This window comes from Mercenaria mercenaria, chromosome 2 (assembly GCF_021730395.1).
Source record: "Mercenaria mercenaria strain notata chromosome 2, MADL_Memer_1, whole genome shotgun sequence".
Taxonomy (NCBI): Eukaryota; Metazoa; Mollusca; class Bivalvia; order Venerida; family Veneridae; genus Mercenaria; species Mercenaria mercenaria.
Genome location: NC_069362.1, coordinates 97,821,243 through 97,845,549, shown reverse-complemented (window position 1 = coordinate 97,845,549; position 24,307 = coordinate 97,821,243). Strand labels below are relative to the sequence as shown.

General features: G+C 36.1%; 1 protein-coding gene across 1 annotated transcript in view; it reads left to right on the top strand.

Moving 5' to 3' along the window:
- LOC123562398 (zinc finger SWIM domain-containing protein 8-like) overlaps positions 1-24,307 on the top strand; it is a 57,086-nt gene that overhangs the window by 12,402 nt on the left and 20,377 nt on the right. The window contains exons 3-16 of the mRNA XM_053537327.1: positions 823-917; positions 3,126-3,301; positions 6,455-6,562; positions 7,117-7,319; positions 8,257-8,452; positions 10,061-11,140; positions 11,571-11,712; positions 13,053-13,228; positions 13,790-13,976; positions 17,988-18,098; positions 19,172-19,296; positions 19,819-20,147; positions 22,490-22,590; positions 23,973-24,162. Coding sequence (XP_053393302.1) covers positions 823-917; positions 3,126-3,301; positions 6,455-6,562; positions 7,117-7,319; positions 8,257-8,452; positions 10,061-11,140; positions 11,571-11,712; positions 13,053-13,228; positions 13,790-13,976; positions 17,988-18,098; positions 19,172-19,296; positions 19,819-20,147; positions 22,490-22,590; positions 23,973-24,162 — 3,219 coding nt within the window. The remainder of the gene's footprint in view (positions 1-822; positions 918-3,125; positions 3,302-6,454; positions 6,563-7,116; positions 7,320-8,256; positions 8,453-10,060; positions 11,141-11,570; positions 11,713-13,052; positions 13,229-13,789; positions 13,977-17,987; positions 18,099-19,171; positions 19,297-19,818; positions 20,148-22,489; positions 22,591-23,972; positions 24,163-24,307) is intronic.

The window sequence follows — 24,307 nt, the reverse complement described above, 5'->3', positions numbered from 1 at the left end:
ACAATGTAGAAAATTTCAGGTCTTTTACTTGATTAAGCAGTCCAACATGTTACAGAATGGTGTTTGGGTCAGAGAAGGTTAGTCTCTTGATTGCAGACAGATCAAGTAAGTCTTACTTCAAAGTTAAAATGGAGATAAAAAGGTCAAAGATAGAGTCTATCAGGTTAGTATTTTGCTTCAAAGGCAGTTTTGAAAATTGCTTCAGGGATGGTATGGATGATACCAAGTTTGTCATTAGCTTCATGATTCTGAGGTAAAACTTTCTATGTTAAGAATGACTGGCATATTCAAAGTGAGTTGATGGGTTCACACAGACTTATGATTACCCTGAAGGCTGTGCAGACTTGGCTAGCTGCCAGATATTTGAGAACCATTAAAAGCACCATTCTTTGGTTTAATAGTATTTTCCTTGAATTGTTTACAGGGTTTAGATTGAGTTCTTTATGGATGTCTTATATTGAGATGTTTTTATTTTTGTATACAGATATTGTTCTAGTATCAATTTTTTTCTGTGAATTGATACTCTGGAACTAGAATATTTAAGTAATTCTTTTGTCATGAAAATTCCAAAAGAAATTAATGATCCTAGAAAACCTGCATTTTCATTAGATCTTTGCAAAAGTCATTATCAGCTCAAATTATACATTGTTCGCCTTTAATAGGGTTATTATCATATGAGAAAACAGTATTGTAAAGGTTATTTAGAAATATGAAATGTGTTCTAATTAAATGGATGTACAAATAAGATAGATGATCAATGTATTCTTGAATATCACATCCGTTCTATTAACCAATAAGCTAAAGTAATGAAATATATTGCAGGCTTTATTCCTGTCTTGCCAATGGCAGTGCAGAAGAGTTTCAGAAAGGAGACCACTTGTACAAAGGGAAAGCTGTCAAAAAAGCCCTGCAAATTGGTAATATATACTCTAACAAAACCTCTAAGTAGACTCTTTGTTTTGCGATATTCTGTTTTATTTATAAGCCATACAACTTTGATATTTACAGTTTGCACCCTTGACCATTTGTTGTGTAATTATTGGGAGACGAACCTGTTCTACCACCTTTTTTGGCCTTGAATTTGCAACTGAATTTTGTAATAAATTGTGCTACATGTTTTTTGCAAGACTAATTAAAAAATTTGTAGTTAGTCAATGTCTGGAAATGGGGAAAAAAAGCAATTTAATACTGCAGAACCATATGTGTAACTTCTGTCATCCTCTCCCTGAGACCCCACAATTTGCCATAAATTAATGTTGAAAATAATTGCAACAATGTCATACTGAATAACAAGAGCTGTGTGAGGACAGCAAAAGCATTGCCGCAAAACAATATTATACAAAAGCTTTAAAATCAAAAAGTGCTAAGTTGAAAAAAGGGGCATAACTTTATGGAAGGGCAAACCTATCATGTCATATTCTTTACACTTTATACATCAGTACTGTAATATTTTGGTTAAGTAAGCAGAGACAGTTTTTTGCTCACCTGTCACATAGTGACAAGGTGAGCTTTTGTGATCACCCTTCGTCTGTCGTCAAGTCAGTCCGTCCGTGCGTCAACAATTTCTTGTCTGCACGATAGTGGTTTTATTTATGATTTTATTTTAACCAAACTTGCACACAACTTGTATCACCATAAGATCTCGGTTCCTTTCTTGAACTGGCCAGATCCCATTATGGGTTCCAGAGTTATGGACCCTGAAGGACCAAAATTAGCTATTTTGACCTTGTCTGCACAATAGCAGCTTTATTTGTAATTTGATTTTTACCAAACTGGCACACAACTTGTAAAACCATAAGATCTCGGTTCCTTTCTTGAACTGGCCAGATTCCATTATGGGTTCCAGAGTTATGGCCCCTGAAAGGGCCAGAATTAGCTATTTTGACCTTGTCTGCACAACAGCAGCTTCATTTATGATTTTATTTTAACCAAACTTGCACACAAATTGTATCACCATAAGATCTTGGTTCCTTTCTTCAACTGGCGAGATTCTATTATGGGTTCCAGAGTTATGGCCCCTGAAAGGGCCAGAATTAGCTATTTTGACCTTGTCTGCACAATAGCAGCTTCATTTATGATTTGAATTTAATCAAACTTGCACAAAACTTGTATCACCATAAGATCTCGGTTCCTTTTTTAAACCGGCCTGATCCCTTAATGGGTTCCAGAGTTATGGCCCCTGAAAGGGCCAAATTTAGCTATTTTGACCTTGTCTGCACAATAGCAGCTTCATTTATGATTTGATTTTAACCAAACTTGCACACAACTTGTATTACCACAAGATCTTGGTTCCTTTCTTGAACTGGCCAGATTCCATCATGGGTTCCACAGTTATGGCCCCTGAAAGGTCCAAAATTGGCTATTTTGACTTTTGCAGCCATATAGAGACTTCATTTATGGTTTTATTTGATACAAACTTCCTAAATATCTTCAACAACAATAAATCTTGGATTCCATGACAAATCAGATCCATCGTAGGTTCCAGAGTTATTTTATATCTGATTACCTCCTCTGATTGTAATCAAAATGGATTTATATCAGTAAGTACTTATAGGACTTATTAAAAAATTTCATTATTGTCATTAGTTGGACTGAGCCAATCAGGGTAGATAACTATGGACTGATTTTATGTCAAATTACCTCCCTTTATTTCAAATTAAACGGTATATCTCCATAACTAATGAAGATACTGATCTGAAATTTCATTTATGTCAACAGATTTATTTGGCAGATCCTTCTTTTGTTCGCTTACAATGATTTTTTTTTAATTACTTCCCTTTTACGTTACTATAAATAGCTTATTTTTAGTAACTTTTTTATTATTGGCCGTAGGGAAAAACCGAGACCACTTTTCTGTGGTACAACATGGATGGTACCTCCAGTTTTTTGCCATATCTGTACCTTGTAAGAATTTTTTTTCTTTTTTTGGTTAAATTTCTTCCCTTTGTTGTTCCTGTCCTTTGGACTTAGATTTTTTTTTCTGAGGACCTTCTTGTCTCAAGTGCAATGATAACAGGTGAGCGATCATGGCCCTCGTGTCTTAATTGTTGTAAATGTAAGCAAAAATATGCATTTGGCTAATGAGCTTAGTTACTCACAGCATTCCGTTTGTCTTTTTATGGCAGGATTTCACCTCAGTGCAACAGTTGATCCGCCACATAACTTGCCCCAACAGAAGGGCGGTTATAAGGTGGCAATATTGTTTGATAGACGGAGGATAACACAGTGCACATGCACTTGCAACAGCAATGCATTATGGTGTTCTCATGTTGTAGCTGTCTGTCTCTTTAGGATACATCAGGTGAGTTCAGGTGTTCTTGCAAAGTAAAGTTTCCAGTGTTTTCACAGGTGCTTGCTAAACTGGTCTTACACATACACATACAGCTGAAGTGGAGAAACCATTCTACTTGACTTTTGGAGAATCACCAAAACATGAACAAAGGACAAACTTGATCTGTTGCATCCTTGTATGGCCCTCTTAAAATTGTTCAAATGTTTCCCCTTTTAGATGGTACAAGAGCGAAAAAAAAGAGAAACCTATTAGTGACTTGTTCTCATGAACTGCTTTAAGGATCAAGATAAAACTTGACCTATAGTTTCTAACAGTCTTTTTTATGGTCTTCTCTCATATTTCATGGCCACTTTAAAGGACTGCCACAGTAAAAAGATAGAATAAGATGTTGTGTCATACAGACCAGTATGCAGGTCTCCTCAAAACAATTTGAGAGTAATTTATAATTTAATGGAATGTTTAATGTATGTTCACCAAACTTTATCATAAGTGAAGTCTAAAGTATTGCCAAGTGGGGGACTAAGGCCCATTTAGGCTTCTTGTTATTATTTCAGAGGCACTTAGCTTATTTTTTTTTGAAGTGACTGAGATAATGTAATTAAATCATTCTCATTTTATTTGTATTTTTGAGTAACTTTGAGGCAGCATTTCACATGAATCTGCAAGAGAATGATAAATTTGTTAATGTTACACATAAATAAAGCAGTACTTTTTATACATATGAAAATAAGCCATAGAAAAAACAACACTTTTTCTTGTTCATTATATTAGTTTTTTTATCTATTTAGTGGTAATACATTCTCTCACTCTTTGTATTTCCTTGCAAAATATGTAAGAAATATCTTTTAATAGGTTTCAAATACTGTTATCATTGTAATTATTAAACTTACATCTTTAGCCCTAGGAAGCATAAAGTTAAGTATTTAAATTAGTATTTTTCAGTTATCAGCAATTTTTCAATTTTCCAAATTGTGTAGGCCAATTATTAGGCTTACTATGACATTGATTTTGTTATTATGTCTCCCCCCCCCCCTCTCGGGGAGACATATTGTTTTTGCCCTGTACGTCACACTTCATTTCCGAGCAATAACTGGAGAACCATTTGACCTAGAACCTTCAAACTTCATAGGGTTGTAGGGCTGCTGGAGTAGACGACCCCTATTGTTTTTGGGGTCACTACCTCAAAGATCAAGGTCACAGGGGCCTGAACATTGAAAACCATTTCCGATCAATAACTAGTGAACCACTTGACCCAGAATGTTGAAACTTCACAGGATGATTGGTCATGAAGAGTAGATGACCCCTATTGATTTTGGGGTCACTCCGTCAAAGGTCAAGGTCACAGGGGCCTGAACATTGAAAACCATTTCCGATCAATATCTAGTGAACCACTTGACCCAGAATATTGAAACTTCACAGGATGAATGGTCATGAAGAGTAGATGACCCCTATTGATTTTGGGGTCACTCCGTCAAAGGTCAAGGTCACAGGGGCCTGAACATTGAAAACCATTTCTGACATTACAGTGAACCACTTGACCCAGAATGTTGAAACTTCATAGGATGATTGGTCATGAAGAGTAGATGACCCCTATGATTTTGGGGTCACTCCGTCAAAGGTCAAGGTCACAGGGGCCTGAACATTGAAAACACATTTACGATCAGAACTTCGACCCAGAATGTTGAAACTTCATAGGATGATTGGTCATGAAGAGTAGATGACCCCTATAATTTTGGGGTCACTTCGTCAAAGGTCAAGGTCACAGGGGCCTGAACATTGAAAACAGTTTCTGATTAATAACTAGAGAACCACTCGACCCAGAATGTTGAAACTTCATAGGATGATTGTACATGCAAAGAAGATGACCCTATCGATTTTGGGGTCATTCCGTTAAAGGTCAAGGTCACAGGGGCCTGAACATTGTAAACCATTTCCGATCAATAACTTGAGTACCACTTGACCCAGAATGTTTAAACTTCATAGGATGATTGTAAATGCAAAGTAGATGACCCCTATCGATTTTGGGGTCACTCAGTTAAATGTCAAGGTCACAGGGACCTGAACATTTAAAACCATTTCTGATCAATAACTAGTGAACCACTTGACCCAGAATGTTGAAACTTCATAGGATGATTGGTCATGCAGAGTAGATGACCCCTAACGATTTTGGGGTCACTCTGTTAAAGGTCAAGGTCACAAGGGCCTGAACATGAAAAACCGTTTCCAGTCAATAACTTAAAAACCTCTCGACCCAGAATGTTGAAACTTCATAGGATGATTGTTCATGCAGAGTAAATGACCCCTATTGTTTTTCGGGTCATTCCATTAAAAGTCACAGGGGCCTGAACATTGATAACCATTTCCGATCAATAACTTGAGAACCTCTTGATCCAGAACGTTGAAACTTCATAGGATGATTGAACATGCAGAGTAGATGACCCCTATTGATTTTGGGGTCACTCTGTTAAAGGTCAAGGTCTCAGGAGCCTGAACATGGAAAACAATTTCCGATCAATAACTTGAGAACCACTTGACCCAGAATGTTGAAACTTCATAGGATGATTGAACATGCAGAGTAGATGACCCCTATCGATTTTGGAGTCAGTCTATTAAAGGTCAAGGTCACAGGGGCCTGGTCATGTAAAATCATTTCTGGAAAATAACTTGAGAACCACTTGACCTAGAATGTTGAAACTTAATAGGATGATTGGACATGCAGAGTAGATGACCCCTGATCAAAGGTCAAGGTCACAGGAGCCTGAACAGTGACTAGGCTAAGAGTGTTGAAATTTAGCGATAGATGATCCCTATTGCAGCCAACAATCAGTGTCTCTTTGACTTTCGCTCCTGACCCCTATTGACTTCTTGCCTATCGGACTTTGCATTGGGGGAGACATATGCTTTTTTACAAAAGCAGTTTCTAGTTTAAAGGTTATTTGCCACTAAGACATTCCCCATGAAGCTTGAAAATGACTAGGGCCTCTTTCCTGAATTCAGAAAAAAGCCTTGTTGTAGGCAAAATTATGTACTTCTTTTTCTCAGTGTGTATTTTTTATGATGTATATGCAAATTGATTGATTGGTTCACACTGAATGGCACTGTTTTTGATTTGAGCTGGTAATTTGACAGAATTTGACACTATGGTATTTGTATTGATTTTAGTGTGCCTCAGTAACACAGCGGGTACCAGTGTCGGAAAGTCTAGCCCAATTACAGAGGGATCAGTTACAGAAATTTGCCCAGTATCTTATTGTTGAAATGCCAAAGGAGGTAATGTTCCATTATGATATTATGTTGTGATATGAGTAAATCAGTAATATAACTTATTAGAAGTTAAGAAAAAATTGGTAAAATTCTGTTTAAAGTTAAACTCCTGAATGAGGCTTATACTGTATTGCAAACTGTCTTGCCAGCTAAAGACAGTCTTCATATACTCCATATAAGTAGGGACTTGGTCTGTCAGCTTCATACAAAGCCTTTACATTAGTCTTGTTAAAAAGAGGTAATCTCTCATAGAGGCATTTAATCATGCATGGTTATGCCACTGAGGCCGTCTTGCTAATAAAATAATAAATTGACTGTCTCCTCAACAAGGACAATGCTATTTCATAAGATTACTGAACTGCTAATGAACTCACAGAAATACTCTTAATACGCTATGCTGAATTACTTGTTCACAATCATTTCTTCTAAAATTAATAAGAAAATTAATAAGAAAAAATTGTGCTTTAAGACGATTCCTAATCATTAGGAAATGCTGGGATTTAAAACAGAACCAAAATTGATATATGTTGTTGCCTTCATAAGATATGACTCCATTTCAGATTCTTCCAATTGCACAAGGATTGCTGGACAAATTGATATCTGCCAAGGAGTGTGAGATGAACACAATAAGTGGGGCTCCAGATCCAACAGCTGGGGCGGAGGCCAATGAGGAAACTTCATGGTGCCTTGATGAGAAACAGCTCCATGAAAATGTGAAGAAGACTTTGGTGAAATTTTGTGTACCTTCTCCAGTGGTTTTCAGGTATAATATTGCGAAAAGATTACTGTATAATATTACTTCAAAGTATACATGCTTAAATGAGTTTAGATCGTGTTTGACTGGAAAATGTTTACAAAATTTCTACCCGTGTACAGAAATGATCACCAAACGAAACAGTGTTTTCTGCCCAACGGTATGAGATGTCTCTTCTTCGGTAAACAGTAAGCCACCATTTTTGCAGCTTGTTGAATAAGTGATAAATTCCATTATGGGGACAGAACTATAAGTGTAAAAAGGTTGTATACAGTGCGAAATTTGCTTTGAGTAAAATAAATTGTTCTGTTTTGCAATGGAATTGCATCAAACAGTGCCAAAAATAGTGTGGAAAACAGCCTGAACTTACGAAAATGTTAAAATACTAAAAATTACCTCAAAGAATTTGTGACTTATTTCCTGATAAATTATAATAATGCATTAATGATAGTGGGCCCCCATTATAGAAGGGGAAAAGCCAGCCAGAGTCATGACTGAAGACAATAATAGATTACCATTTTGTGTTTGAAAGATGGTGTAAGCATTTACAAAGTCTGTAGACATGGGAGCCTTACTACATATAAACATGCATTGATCAGTGAATAAGATGAAGTGTAGTTTCTAGCAGATCATAGTAAGTTTGTGTACATGAGCCTCCTTTTCATTTTCTTGTTAACTAGCCATTTTGAAGTAGATTTATACAATATCTCATTTAAGTTTTATTGATAGGTAGAAACTTCTTTGATCTATTAAGCATCTGCTGAAAGTTGTTTAAAAAGAAAATAACACTTAAAAATTAAAGTTTTAAACTCGAGTAATATGTGTTGCAAGTGCTTTATCAAATTGCCTATGAAAAAATGCTTTGCTATCTAAGTTGAAATCTCAGCGTCTCTGTTCAGTCACAAAATAGAAATAAAATGTTATTGAATTTTTTTCTCGATTTCAGTGATGTGAATTTCTTGACACAGACAGCACCCCCAGCTGCAGCAGAATGGCAGAGTTTGTTACGCCCACTGCGGGGTCGTGAACCAGAGGGCATGTGGAATCTGCTGTCTATAGCTCGAGAAATGTTCAGACGGAGTGACCATAATGCCTTGCCACTCCTGGAAATAATCACAGATGAGGTTCTTCAGTGCGAGCAGGTAAACAGACAGTGGTTAACTTTATATTGTTCTTGTTGCAGGCCACTGGTTTGGACTTGATGGCCAGCGGTTGAAAGTTGCAGACTTGCCTTTCACCTGTTGGTTCAAGCACTGCTTGGGTGGTAATTTTGAGGAAGCTTTCTAGCTGGCTTTTTGGTGGTTCTACTAGTGCTAGGAACAATCTCTTGGGAGTCACGTAGTGTCTTCCGCCATTAAAGCTGAAATGTCACTACTAGTATATGAGACAGTTATGTTGGATGACTTAAAACCAAAGGTAGCACTGACCTCTGATCTCTTGCCCCTCTGCTTTTGGTGTGAGCCTTACCAGGGGCTGAATGGATGTCATTCAGCTGGTTTAAAGTTCTTTGGTTCTGTCCGTCACCTTTACTTGAAATATTTTCTAGATGAGCGCTGTGGGTTTCCCTTCAAAATTCAAGCTGAGAAGATTTCATATAGCAATTGTGTTTGACTTCAAACCTACAAACAGGGACAGTACCCTCTGGTAGCTAAGTAAGGCAGGTTTAATAAGGAAATCGGTAGTTTAATCTGATACAAAATGGAAATTGCATCGTTACACAACCTCATTGAGATGCCTTCTGAATATTTTATATTGTTTTATTAAGTCAGTATGATGACAGGAAACTGTGTCTGCTGTAGGATAAAAAATTAAAATAGAACTTGTTTTTTTTTTGGGTCACAGAATTTTTCAAAACTCTTGCATAAAGAGAATGTCTTATAAGTTAAGATTGAACTGTAACATATTTACAAACCAGTGTTTTTTCTGAGTCAGTTTGAGTAGGAAGTTCAACCTCAATTCCTTTGGCAAATAGTGTGCTTTTTTCCCCAATTTTTAGACTATAATTTCTATACTTTTTTAGCCAAGACTACCTGAACACCCGGAAATATGCTAAGTAAAATTGTTACTGAACCAATCCCTTCTTAAGTATATGTAAAATTTTATTCTATCTTGGCTCGATTGATTGCCAGTTTAACATAGAAGATCAAGTTATGTATATTTTTCTGCGATAAACAAAGGGTGATGCATAGACTGGTAAGAAGGAGGTATGATGTCAAAATGCAGCATAAGGTCTAGTTTATTGGATAATTGAAGTCTAGCATATTTTTAATCAAAATTGTTCAATGAGCATGTAAGAACGAAAGCAATGAAGGCCTTGTGGTTTATTGTCTAATTTACTGTGGTTCATTCCTTAGATATTTAACCTCTTTGTCTAACACACTTGTGGTTCAATTCCTGCACATCTGATCTCAGAACTTTAATAAATCGGACAACAAACCTCTCAAAGGGCTTGATTATATGATGAATATTTTAAAGATACCACTTCTTAACAATTCCTAATTTGGATCTGTTATATTTCCTAACTGTTAATCAGTAGTAAAAAGCAATGCACTACTGAAGTAAACACTAAAACTGTACACATTCAAACAGTTTCACCTGAATATGAAAATAAGAAAAAAAGTTACTATATATTTATAAAAAGATTTGAAATTAATGGAAGATTCAGGATAATAATTGGTTCTTATCTCAGTTTCCAAAAATTTATATTTAAGTGTTACAGAAGCTAAGTACCCATGTTTCTTTTGATTCAGATTTTGATATGGTGGTTTATGACAAAGATTTCCAACAATAACAACAACCAGATCAGTTCACGATCAAGCAGTAACAGTAGTGCCAGTATAACACAGCATGCCGCTTCTAGTCTCTGCGATGAAATTGTCAATCTCTGGAAACTGGCCGCTCTTAATCCTAAACTCAGTCCCTCGCAGAAAGATGATATGTGTGCAAAATTCAAAGAATGGCATATATCTACCATTGATAAAGTGAAACGAGCACGTAACAGTAATTCTGGAAGTAGTGGTGGTACATTGAAAAAATCTGAGATAGAGAATTTTACTGGGTTTAAACCAGGAATAGAAGCTTGTATATTACAATGGAATGATTACCACATACCTGGTGTTACATATTCGGATTCTCAGATGTTCTCATTTTTACGCTATAGGTTTAATAGGAACTTGGATCCTGATGCTAAAAAGCCTTCAAGGGTCCAGCCAATGGCTGTTTGCTCTGAAAATCTAATAAGCACAGATGACATGACAACATTAGCTCAGGCAACGAATATGTTAAATGAACATCATTCCCCGCAAGAAATGAAGAACAAGCGACACAGACACCCCAGTAGACAAGGTCAAGGTCATAATAATGATGGAGCCATGAGCTCGGGATCTGAAGGGTTCTGTGAGCCTGAGAGGGGAAGCTCTCTCTTCAGAGACTCTGATTCGGGTTCAGAAATGAAAGAACACACATCGCGTAGCAATTCTCTAGAAGATGCAGAATCTTTCGGATTATTTAATCTCGGTAGTAGGGAATTGAAACAGAACACTAGTAATAAGATTGATAATCAAAACAATGATGTTGATAGTTTTATGGAATTAGGTATGCAGGGAAGAAATGACGAGGTACGACCATCAACATCTGGCCTTTCAGTAGCCAGTGCTGGAGCCAGTGTGAATGCTGAACAGTCTTCCGAATCACAGGTGTCAGGTGATGAATATTCAATGTACTTCTATGACAGAGCCAAAGCAACGGAATTAGAAAAAAAAAGAAAAGAGAAAAGCACGGAAGAACCAAATTTCTTTGCTGGAGTAAAATGTTTAGAGAATAGACAGGATGTAAGTATACTAAATAATAACTTTAGAAAAAATATTTGGTATTTATGTGCTAGTAAACAATATAGTTAAGTGTTTATCAGTACTGTATATTTTACACTTACTTGAAATAAGAATTTAGCAAAGCAGCAGTAATTGCAAGAAAAAAGCTATATTTAGGGGTAAAAGGTTCAAAGTTGTCTAATAATGTGACAAAAGACTATAAAAACTAGTAGTCTTTTGAATAGAAACTTTTGGTATTTGGATACAATTTAGTTAGAAAGCTGGAAGATGTATAAATTTACTCCTATGATCTTTGCTGCAGTAATTTAAACCTTGGAAAATTCTTTAAACAGTTGAAACATTACTTTAGTAACTAAAGTATCAAAATGAGATATATGTAAGTTTGACCTTAAAATACTGTTACTAATTCTTTTCATGAATACATTTTCAGATATTGTTTGCAAGAGCTGAAGCATTACATGCCCATGGTCATACCAAAGAAGCATGTAAACTGGCACAGCAGCTAGCAGAGGAACTGCTTGCCAATCCTCCAGACCTACTTGCTGAGAGTGCAGCTGTACCAAATGTAAAAGGTACTCTAGGCATTTCATTTGTAAATAAGATCATTTCAGTGAGCATTGCCAATTGAAATTCACAATTTGTGACTGTTCAGATTAAAGTTTCTCTCATTAAGAAAATGTTCAGCAGCAGTGTTCTATTTCTAGAAGTTACAGCTTGAGTATGAGTCTATGATACAGTCAGTACTACATTAAGATTGTTAATGAGAGTTTTGGAGACGCTGAATAATGCAACCTTAATTAGTGGTCCTTGATCAGTTTTTATTAATGGTATAACTTTAAATAGCATAATTAGCAGAGAACAGTGTAGTTGTTACTTTCAAATTCATGATACATTCAACCACACTTAAGTGAGTGAGTTTGGTTTTACGGCGAATCGATACAAAATGGTCATATATCGCCAAACTTAAGATAGATAAAAAGAAACAAATGGCTGTAGGATTGAAGGACATGCCAAGTTGATTTGTTGTATTTTGGATTCATCGAAAATTCCATCTGAGAAAAAGAATAAAGTTCACCTGCTCACATGTACAGAAGAAAATGAAAAAAAGAAATTTCTTTTATTTGTGAAGTTGATTAGTAACAGCAAAATGAGCAGTAAACAGATTTTAAACATTAGCTCTTTTGGGGTTGGGGCTACTTCTGTTCATTAAAATGTTAATACTTAGATTCGAAGAATCAGGAAGTCCTAATATATACTTTCACATTCTTTTAGATCATACTGTTCAACCATGTTATAATAAGTATGAAATGCATGCAGTCTGCTTACATAATTGGAACTCTCTTTAGACAAATTCTGAAAAACACATTTCTGAAGTAACAAAAAATGTAATGAAAATATTTATTAGGAAGGATAACATGCACCTGAATATTCAGTCAAAAATAAGAGCAGAATTATTGGTTTAAATTTGGCGAAATGGGCTGTCGGAATTTTGTCTTGTATGTATCCAAGACAGAATACATTACAAAGTTTTCTGAAACATTTGTGCACCCTACAGATTTGACATTGGATGTTATTAGTAAATGTAGAACCGTTGCTCTTGTATTTTACAAAATGGCAATTTTAGGTGCAAAATACATTTTGTAATAGAATAGTCTCCATATTTTAACAATAACAAAGAGCTCCATGAGTTTGTATTTTAGGTTTTCAAAAAAAATAATTATCCTGCTTCCTTTAAGAAAAATGAGCCCCCTCTCAAAAAGTAAAAAAAAAACAGAAATTTTCCTTTGTTGCTCCCTCTTTTTGTTGATCTTTTTTCAGAGAACTATTAATCGGTTTGAAGTGTGATAAAACAAATTTGAAGGTCCAAGTTCTGCACACGAATGAAACTTATCAATATCTATTTCTTATTCAGGAAAGAGAAAGAAGGCACTAACAAGTATCACCATGTTAGCTAGCACGACACTGTCAAAGGCTGCATTTCTGTGTAGTGTGTTACTAGAGGAACAAGAAACTTGGCATCTTGCTTTCCAGATGGGAATGTTTGTCTTAGAGATGCCACGCCCACCTGCATCCTGTAAAAGTATGGAGGTAGGAACTGATCTATTTAATATTCTTATGATATTTCTTTATAAACATATGATAATGGAGTCTAGTCTTGAACATTGAATACAGATAAAAAAAAACATGAAAAGTTATTCTTGAGTGAAGGGATCTGAATATGTTTGGTTCATGGTAGGTGATTTGATAAGAAAGCCTGAACTATCGGTTTAAGTTAATGATTATATTTATATACAAACAGTGAGCATACATAAATACAAAAGGGTTGGGCTAGAAGCTATAACAATATAATTTGGAGCTCTCTGCTGTATCAGGTCAAGGATTTGAAAGTGCTTTATTTCTATTCACAGAGCTACTTGCTTATTGCTATAATGTGACCGAATATATAATAACAAAGATCCTTATATACAACGTCTGTATTCCAAGTGGAGCAGTTTTCAGTTCTTTTTTGTGTTTTACCAGTTTAAATTGATTGAAAACTTACGGATTCAGTCAGATTAATTGAATGAAGAAAATATGCTTATATTTATAGATCAGAAATATATCACAAATTATATATTCCAGTATTATACTATAATTACTACTAAACAGGTGAAACTGGCCTATCAGGAGACGGAGCTTCTTACATTGTTGAAGAAAATTCCACTTGGACCATTAGAGATGGCAATATTACGACAGAGAGCAGACCAATTGAAGGATGGAACAATTAAGTCACGCGGAGAGGCATTGTTGCCTCTGACACTAGCAAGCTTTATATTTGATGCTCTTTGTCTTGGAGGTAAACTTTTAACATGTAAAAGACATGAGATTCTGTCAATGCAATTGTTATGCCCCCGGCATCTACTGATGCGGGAGGCATATAGTGATTGTCCTGTCCGTCTGTTTGTTCGTTTGTCCGTCCGTCCGTACGAGGTTAACCAAGTGGGACTGTTTCGTCTAGCATCAATATCCCTTACTAGAATGACTTGATGCTAATGCAGATGTAACCTGTGACCATTCCTCATCTTCAGACATTACCTTACCTCAGTTTGACCTTGACCTTGAACTTGACCTCGTTTTGGACTTTGGTTGCTTTGTATCAACAACCAGGGGCATCAAGCGTTTATTGAACGCAGCTTCTTGTTTTATTTTGAACTAAGTATATAAGAATAATTCTTCAGCATATAGTAATAAACCATGACAAAAGTTACATTAAAATTGTAAAGATATCATTACTTAGTTACCAGTATATCTCACTTCAAGTTTTCACAATGTTGTACAGCTGGCAAACAAGAGAACAAGAGATATTTTTGGAATTGAAGAATCGACTATCCACCAATATATTTTCACACAGTTGCTCATAATGCTCATAACCAGTGGTTACTTTGTATCAATTTCTAAAGATGGTTTGAATTTACAAGTTGAATCTACTAGGGTTCAGACTGTACCATATAGGATATCAGATGTTTTTTCTTACAAGGAAAACAAGAAGCTTAAAACTTTCATTATAATTGAATTAAAGAATTAGAAAATGATATTCTTTACTCTGTTTTATGATTAGCTCACCTGTCACATAGTGACAAGGTGAGCTTTTGTGATCACCCTTCGTCCGTCGTCAGTCCGTCCGTGCGTCCGTCAACAATTTCTTGTCTGCACGATAGTGGTTTCATTCATGATTTTATTTTAACCAAACTTGCACACAACTTGTATCACCATAAGATCTCGGTTCCTTTCTTGAACTGGCCAGATCCCATTATGGGTTCCAGAGTTATGGCCCCTGAAAGGGCCAGAATCAGCTATTTTGACCTTGTCTGCACAATAGTAGCTTTATTTATGATTTGATTTTTACCAAACTTGCACACAACTTGTATCACCATAAGATCTCGGTTTATTTCTTGAACTGGCCAGATCCCGTTATGGGTTCCAGAGTTACGGCCCCTGAAAGGGCCAAAATCAGCTATTTTGACCTTGTCTGCACAATAGCAGCTTCATTTATGATTTTATTTTAACCAAATTTACACACAACTTGTATCACTATAAGATCTTGGTTCCTTTCTTGAACTGGCTCACTAGATTCCATTGTGGGTTCCAGAGTTATGGCCCCTGAACAGGCCAGAATTAGCTATTTTGACCTTGTCTGCACAATTGCAGCTTCATTTATGATTTGAATGTAATCAAACTTGCACATAACTTGTGTTGTCATAAGATCTCAGTTCCTTTGATGAACCGGCCAGATCCCATAATGGGTTCCAGAGTTACGGCCCCTGAAAGGGCAAAAATGAGCTATTTTGACCTTATCTGCACAATAGCAACTTCATTTATGATTTGATTTTAACCAAACTTGTACACAACTTGTATCACCACAAGATCTTGGTTCATTTCTTAAACTGGCCAGATTCCATCATGGGTTCCAGAGTTATGACCCCTTAAAGGTCCAAAATTGGCTATTTTGGCTTTTGCAGCCATATAGAGACTTCATTTATGGTTTTATTTGATACAAATTTCCAAAATATCTTCAACAACAATAAATCTTGGATTCCATGACAAATCAGATCCAATCGTAGGTTCCAGAGTTATTTTATATCTGATTACCTCCCCTGATTGTAGTCAAAATGGATTTATATCAGTAAGTACTTATAGGACTTATTTGTAGTGTTATTTCTAGAGCTCAAAAAGGGCAGGGTGCTGCCAAAAAGGGGAGGGTGCTGTCCGAAAGGGGCAGGGTGCCCTTTTAGATGTGAAAGTTACCATAGCAGTAGTTGCATTTCTAGATGTCTATAGTTAATATGTATTCCATTTATCTTTATTGCACACTTAAAAGAAATGTCCCAGAATAAAGTGCTAAATCTTCCCAAAACTAGTTACAAAGTTTACAAAGGCTTTTTACTTACTTTATAGTTTAGGTTAAACCATTCAAGCCTTTCTCTTAAAAAAGTCACCAAGAATGTCAACTTATTCATATGAATGTGAAATAGTGGAAAGCCTTAATATAAGCTTAATCTTGAAACCAAGATCATGTTGTAAACAACATAGTTAAAAGCCTGTTTCAGGTCACATTGTAAACTGATAATTATCAAAAGTCCTAATGTATTTATCAGGTCTTTCATCAATATTTCATTAACAGAAAAGTGCTATTACAGTAAGGTTAAAGTTTACTAAATCGCATATCCAAAATATACTATCCGGATACTGGTACACTTTCGGAATGTTGTCTGAAAGTAGTTTTTACTCAGTTTAAATGACCCACTTGGGTAAACCAGAGATAGTTCCACATATTTTGATGTTTCTCATCATAAAAAATACACCGAATGTCTGCTTTTTTGAAGGAAATATGGAAAAATTGCATACGACATCGGGAGTAATAAGACTCGTGAACAGACATTCTAAACTTTCTTTTACTTTCGATAATCATTAAAATGTGTGCATTTTCTAGTTTAAATTACAGTAATCAAACGGCATTGATATATACTTGTTATACTAAACGACGGTCTAATTTAATTTTTGCCCAAAGAAATCTAGGGCACTTTTCACGTGCTCGGTAATCAGCTGGCCATTTACGCACGCTTTTTTGACATTTCACAGGATCCATACTCTTTATCAATTTGTTTTAACACTTTCGGAATGTTGTCTGAAAGAAGTTTTTACTCAGTTTAAATGACCCACTTGGGTAAACCAGAGATAGTTCCACATATTTTGATGTTTCTCATCATAAAAAATACACCGACTGTCTGCTTTTTTGAAGGAAATATGGAAAAATTGCATACGACATCGGGAGTAATAAGACTCGTGAACAGACATTCTAAACTTTCTTTTACTTTCGATAATCATTAAAATGTGTGCATTTTCTAGTTTAAATTACAGTAGAATCAAACGGCATTGATATAATATACTTGTTATACTAAACGACGGTCTAATTTAATTTTTGCCCAAAGAAATCTAGGGCACTTTTCACGTGTTCGGTAATCAGCTGGCCATTTACGCACGCTTTTTTGACATTTCACAGGATCCATGCTCTTTATCAATTTGTTTTAACACTTCATTGATTCTCATTACCTGTGTGCACTCGCCGTGACGTAATTTGCTGATCAAAAAATCGTCGAGGCATGTCAACAGGGAATTTGGCGGGATTTAGCATAAGATCAAAGGCAACAGGGCACATTTTACGGGCAGCGTGGCGGCAGTAAAAAAGGGCAGGGCGGGGCGCCCCGCTGCGTCGCTCTAGAAATAACACTATATTTGAAATTTCATTATTGTCATTAGTTGGACTGAGCCATTAGGGTAGATAACTACGGACTGATTTTATGTCAAATTACCTCCCTTTATTTCAAACTAAAATGGGTATATCTCGGTAACTAATGAAGATACTGATCTGAAATTTCATTTATGTCAACAGATTTATTTGGCAGATCCTTCTTTTGTTCACTTACAATAATTTTCTTTTTAATTACTTCCCTTTAACGTTACTATAAATAGCTTAGTTTTAGTAACTTTTTTATTATTGGCTGTAGGGAAAAACCGAGACCACTTTTCTGTGGTACAAAATGGATGGTACCTCCAATTTTTAGGTGTATTTTGACATATCTGTACCCTGTAAGAATTTTTTTTCTTTTTGGTTAAATTTCTTCGCTTTGTTGTTACTGTCCTTTGGACTTAGATATTTTTTCTGAGGACCTTCTTGTCCTCAAGTGCAATGATAACAGGTGAGCGATATAGGGCCATCATGGCCCTCTTGTTTGTATTATATTTCTTATCTTTATATAGTCAGGTATTGTATGTCAGGTATTATATGCCTTTTCTTGTCTATTTACAGCATGTCCCATGACATCATCTTTACCATGTATGTCCCGTCAAGGAGCAGCAGCAGTATGTAGACAGCCAGGAGATGAGAAACTTGGCTTTGATGGATGTGTTGCATCTCTTGGTAAATGTTTCATTTTTGTATAAAACACAGCTGTACTTTATTTTCTATTTTGATGAATTTTTGTTAGCTTGACTATTCAAAGAATAGTCTAGCTATTACACTCATCCTGGCATTGGTGTCCCAGTCACACCTTGGTTAAAGTTTTGCATGCAGGTACATATAGCTATCATTTAAAGACATATAGCTTTGAAACTTATTTTTTCCTTTCCTAGATCAATTACCAACCTCACAGGGTCAAGTCCCATAACTCTGACAAGTTGTTTGGCCAAATTATGCCCCTTTTGGACTTAAAAAAATCCTGGTTAAAGTTTTGCATGCAAGTTATTATCTCCAAAACTAATGCAGATATCGATTTGCAACTTCACTTGTGTCTTCATAGTTATAAAACTAGGTGATAGCATCCAGTCCCATAACTGACATGTATTTTGGCCAAATTATGCCCCCTTTTGGACTTACAAAATCTTGGTTAAAGTTTTGAATGCAAGTTACTATCTCCAAAACTAATGCAAATACTGGATTGAAACTATATAGATATTTTAACATTTAGGTTAATACTCCTGCTTCTGGGACAACAACTCTAATAGTCGAGCATTGGCTGTCTTACGGACAGATCTTGTTTGTATGTAAGCTAGTATTTTTGTAAGCTCGTGGAAATGGACTGAAACATCATACACCAGATCCCTTTGATTTTATGACATGCAATACATAACTCTGTTAGCTTGAGTTATGATCCTTCCTTGTCTTTTAATTTATTTTTTTTATGGATCTGTTTCTGGGCATCTTAAGATTGGAAAGTTCTATGATTTAGAATTGTTACCCATTTTCTACTTTTTAAGTCTTCGTTTTCATTATATTAACCTTTAGTGACAAGGCTTTCAAATATTTGTGTAGCTGTCCTCTAAAAGCTGCTGTTAATGTACTTTTCCAAGTTTAAATTAGAAAGAAAACAGATATCTATAATGCAAAAGATAATTGGTTAGTGCATATAATTTGCAATAAATTCGAAAACAGTAAATAAAGAAAATATGTAGTAATTTATTGAACTACATTTGATTGTTCCTTGTGTAATTCAGGTATGAAAGCAAATGTGTCGGAGGCTGAGCATCCATTGTTGTGTGAGAGTACAAGGAAACAGAGAGGAGAATTGGCCTTGGCCATGCTAATACATTACAAGGATGATGTTATTAAGCTGAGCAAAGTAAGATTTTATGTGCTAGATGGTCTTTACTGTTATTCTTGAAATGAGGTATAATAATAATAATAAATTAATCGAGGGGTGAATGCGAAAGAGTTCTAAGTGCATATAAATAAAGAAGCACTTAGAACTTTTTCGCATTCACCCCTCATATTGTACTTGTTTGTTAATTAAAAAAAAAAGAATAACATTAATGGATTAATTTTATGTAACAAATATTATTGTACATACATATTTGTTTTGTTATTGAATATGTAGATAAGTAATGTTTACATGGATTTTTAGCTTGACAATTCAAAGAATTTGTAGAGCTATTGCTGCACTAATTTGTTCTTAAGCGGACATGTACTTGAATTTTTGTCGAGCGCGCTTGTGGAAGTGAAGACAGTGGTCCAAATGGCTGTTGGATGTATGTACGTGCGTCTCCATTCGACCTTCTTTACAAACTTTACCCATTGTACTCGAATGGTAAAGACAGACTACTAATTCAGAACTTATGATTATACTTAAATTCTTTTCTTGTAGATAATGGACAAGTTGTTAGACAAAGAGGTTCATCCCTCATACAAGGCTCCCAGTCTGGTCACATATCTTACACCTAGACACACAGCAAACGCAACCCCACCTACCTCAGCTCCAGTCGTTGCTAGTGGGGAGTCGAGAGATCATTCCAACAGAGATGCCGGCAGACCTTCTGTGTCTGGTGGAACAAGAGCTTCTGAGCTGGATGAGTTCCCACCAACTGATGACTTTACTGACCCACGACCTGGACCATCTGGAGCAACTTCAAGTTCAGGGGCTACAAGTTCTGGAGCAAGGCCCAAAACTACATACACTTTGACTTATGGCCAGAGGTACATTGTATACTTTAGTGCCATCATGTTATGTCATGGTATAGCCTCATTCTGATAATAGGAAAAAATAAGCAGACACTATTTATCAGATGCATTTCATGTAGACATTCATCTGTCATATGAAGTGTGTTTTGTCTACATATGATGGTATTAATCTAGCCTTATCAGGATGGTATCCAGTCTGTTGATATTTTATTGTTCTACCAGCACATGTACCAGAGACTCATAGCCAGCTAGTTGCCCTGGATACATTGAATTATTAGCTCACCTGTCACAAAGTGACAAGGTGAGCTTTTGTGATCGCGCAGTGTCCGTCGTCCGTCCGTGCGTGCGTGCGTCCGTAAACTTTTGCTTGTGACCTCTGTAGAGGTCACATTTTTCGTGGGATCTTTATGAAAGTTGGTCAGAATGTTCATCTTGATGATATCTAGGACAAGTTTGAAACTGGGTCACGTGCCGTCAAAAACTAGGTCAGTAGGTCTAAAAATAGAAAAACCTTGTGACCTCTCTAGAGGCCATAATTTTCAATGGATCTTCACGAAAATTGGTCAGAATGTTCACCTTGATGATATCTAGGTCAAGTTCGAAACTGGGTCACGTGCTTTCAAAAACTAGGTCAGTAGGTCTAAAAATAGAAAAACCTTGTGACCTCTCTAGAGGCCATATATTTCACAAGATCTTCATGAAAGTTGGTCAGAATGTTCTCCTTGATGATATCTAGGTCAAGTTCGAAAACTGGGTCACGTGCCGTTAAAAACTAGGTCAGTAGGTCAAATAATAGAAAAACCTTGTGACCTTTCTAAAGGCCATATTTTTCATGGGATCTGTATGAAAGTTGCTCTGAATGTTCATCTTGATGATATCTAGGTCAAGTTCGAAACTGGGTCACGTGCGGTCAAAAACTAGGTCATTAGGTCTAAAAATAGAAAAACCTTGTGACCTTTCTAGAGGCCATATATTTCACAAGATCTTCTTGAAAATTGGTCAGAACTTTCACCTTGATGATATCTAGGTCAAGTTCGAAACTGGGTCACGTGCCAGCAAAAACTAGGTCAATAGGTCAAATAATAGAAAAACCTTGTGACCTCTTTAAAGGCCAATTTTTTCATGGGATCTGTATGAAAGTTGGCCTGAATGTTCATCTTGATGATATCTAGGTCAAGTTCGAAACTTGGTCAACTGCGGTCAAAAACTAGGTCAGTAGGTCTAAAAATAGAAAAACCTTGTGACCTCTCTAGAGGCCATATATTTCATGAAATCTTCATGAAAATTGGTCAGAATGTTCACCTTGATGATATCTAGGTCAAGTTCGAAAGTGGGTCACATGCCATCAAAAAGTAGGTCAGTAGGTCAAATAATAAAAAAACCTAGTGACCTCTCTAGAGGCCATATTTTCCATGGGATCTGTATGAAAGTTGGTCTGAATGTTCATCTTGTTGACATCTAGGTCAAGTTTGAAAGTGGGTCACGTGCCATCAAAAACTAGGTCAGTAGGTCAAATAATAGAAAAACCTTGTGACCTCTCTAAAGGCCATATTTTTCAACGGATCTTCATGAAAGTTGGTCTGAATCTTCATCTTGATGATATCTAGGCCAAGTTCGAAACAGGGTCATGTGCGGTCAAAATCTAGGTCAGTAGGTCTAAAAATAGAAAAACCTTGTGACATCTCTAGAGGCCATACTTGTGAATAGATCTCTATAAAAATTGGTCTGAATGTTTATCTTGATAATATCTAGGTCAAGTTCGAAACTTGGTCAACTGTGATCAAAAACTAGGTCAGTAGGTCTTGAAATAGAAAAACCTTGTGACCTCTCTAGAGGCCATACCCTTGAATGGATCTTCATGAAAATTGGTCAGAATGTTCACCTTGATGATGTCTAGGTCAAGTTTGAAACTGGGTCACGTGCCTTAAAAGACTAGGTCAATAGGTCAAATAATAGAAAAACCTTGTGACCTCTCTAGAGACCATATTTTTCAATGGATCTTCATGAAAATTGGTCAGAATTTTTATCTTGATAATATCTAGGTCAAGTTCAAAACTGGGTCACATGAGCTCAAAAACTAGGTCACTATGTCAAATAATAGAAAAAACGACGTCATACTCAAAACTGGATCATGTGGGAAGAGGTGAGCGATTCAGGACCATCATGGTCCTCTTGTTTTACCCTTGGCAAAGCTCAAACCCACAGCAACAAGTGGCAAATTATTTGAAATCTGTGCAGCCAGGTCCTCAGATATGTTTGCAGATTCAGAAGGAAATTTGTCTATTTGATAAAAATGGAACTATATATAAATTAGTTAGGACAATAAAGTAATGCAAACTTCTGTTTATCATTTGTAGTAGAGACACAGATAGTTCAGCTGTTGAAGAAGAAGGAGATAACTACAAAGCTTTGGAGGCTAAACTCAGATGTATGGCTTTAAAGAAGAAACCATCACAGGGTGAGCTAGATACTATAACCTGTTTATTTGTGTGTACCATATTATTAATCCGGACAAGAATCTGAATTGCCTCCTTTTCACTTCATTTAAATAAACATTCAGTTCCTGGCAGGTAACATTACTGATTATAACTTGAAAGATATGCAGTTGTCTGTGACATGCTTTTCAAAGCTCTTTCTTTTTGTGTGTACCCCAAAATCTTTTGGGCCTATTTAATTAGATTTGCCCTTGTCTGTAAAAATTACTAAACCTAGAGTAATCATACCTCACAGGATTATTTTCAGCATGTCAAATTGTGCACCTGATATTTTGAATAGGATTTCACACAATCAGACAAGAGTTATGGCTCTTGACTTAGAAAAAAATGTGCATAAAAAGGGCCTTGAAGTTTGTGTTGCATGAATGTTAAAAAGTTTTTGACCTAGGATTATGAAGCATTACAGAAATAGTACTCAGCATTTGAAGTTGTGCATCTGTGGTTTTGTTTGAGATTATGGCCCTTGACTCGGTCAAAAAAGGCCTAAAAGGGCATAAAAAGTTGTGTTGCAGATATCTTAAAACATATTTGACCTGGGGTCATGTAAGTTATAATATTGAATATTATTCGACATGTTAAGTTGTGCACCTTGTATTCTGTTTTGGACTTCACTCACCCAGACCAGAGATATGGTCCTTTGAAATAAATGAAAAATACGCATAAAGTGCTTAAAAGTTTATGAAACAATGTACAATGACAGGAAGTGGGGGCACACACATATCTAGTTTTTCAAAAGAATAAGAGAGCAGGCTATGCATCAGAAAATTATAATGTCAAGCAAAATCTTCGGATTACCAGACCATTGGATATGAGTTTGATTTCCTGGGCATACATTCCATGTACCAGGGTGATGAAAAACAATACAAGATTTTATAATATACCTATGAATTTTCAGTTTGAAGCAAATACAATATCCTGTATTCAACTCCCATGAGCTATGAAAAAATATGTAGTGGTAGGACTACTTGTTAGAAATGAGATTATAAAGCCTGCCCGCTTAGCTCAATAGGGAGAGCAAAGATCTATGGATCTCAGGGTCGTGAGTTCGATCCCCGGGTAGGGGGGAATATTCTCCGTGACGACTTGATAAATGACATTGTCCAGGAACACTGGTTAGGTTAACTGCCTGCAAATACATAACTGAAATACTGTTGAAAATGACTTTAAACCCCAAAAAACTCGAAGATTATAAATCTAAAACTTGTGAATTTTATTAAACATGGTTATGTAACTATCAGTTATAATTATTTAAAGTAAAAAACATTGAACTCAGCACAGAGGAAATTGTTTGGAAGCTTTACATTGAAATATTTTATGAATGTAGGCATTCCATGTATACTTACAGGTATGGCTGCTATTGACAGTAGTGCTCCTGAAACCACATCCAGCGATAATTCTCCAACACTGGTGCGGAGGGCTTGGAGCAAACATCAGGGTCCAGGCAGTGATAGTGGATCCAGTGGGGATAGTGACTCTTTAGGCTCAAGTAGTTCTGGGGACAAGGGAGATTTAAGGGCCAAAATAAGGGATGAAAGGTAAGAATGAACTTAAATTTACACAGTTTTACAGTTTGTGATTGAGAATTTAAGAGTTTTTGTTTGCTTTAACCTTTAGCCTGCTGGTTGCAAGTGATTTTGCCTTTGCAACCAGTACAGACCAAGATCAGTCTGCATGTTCATG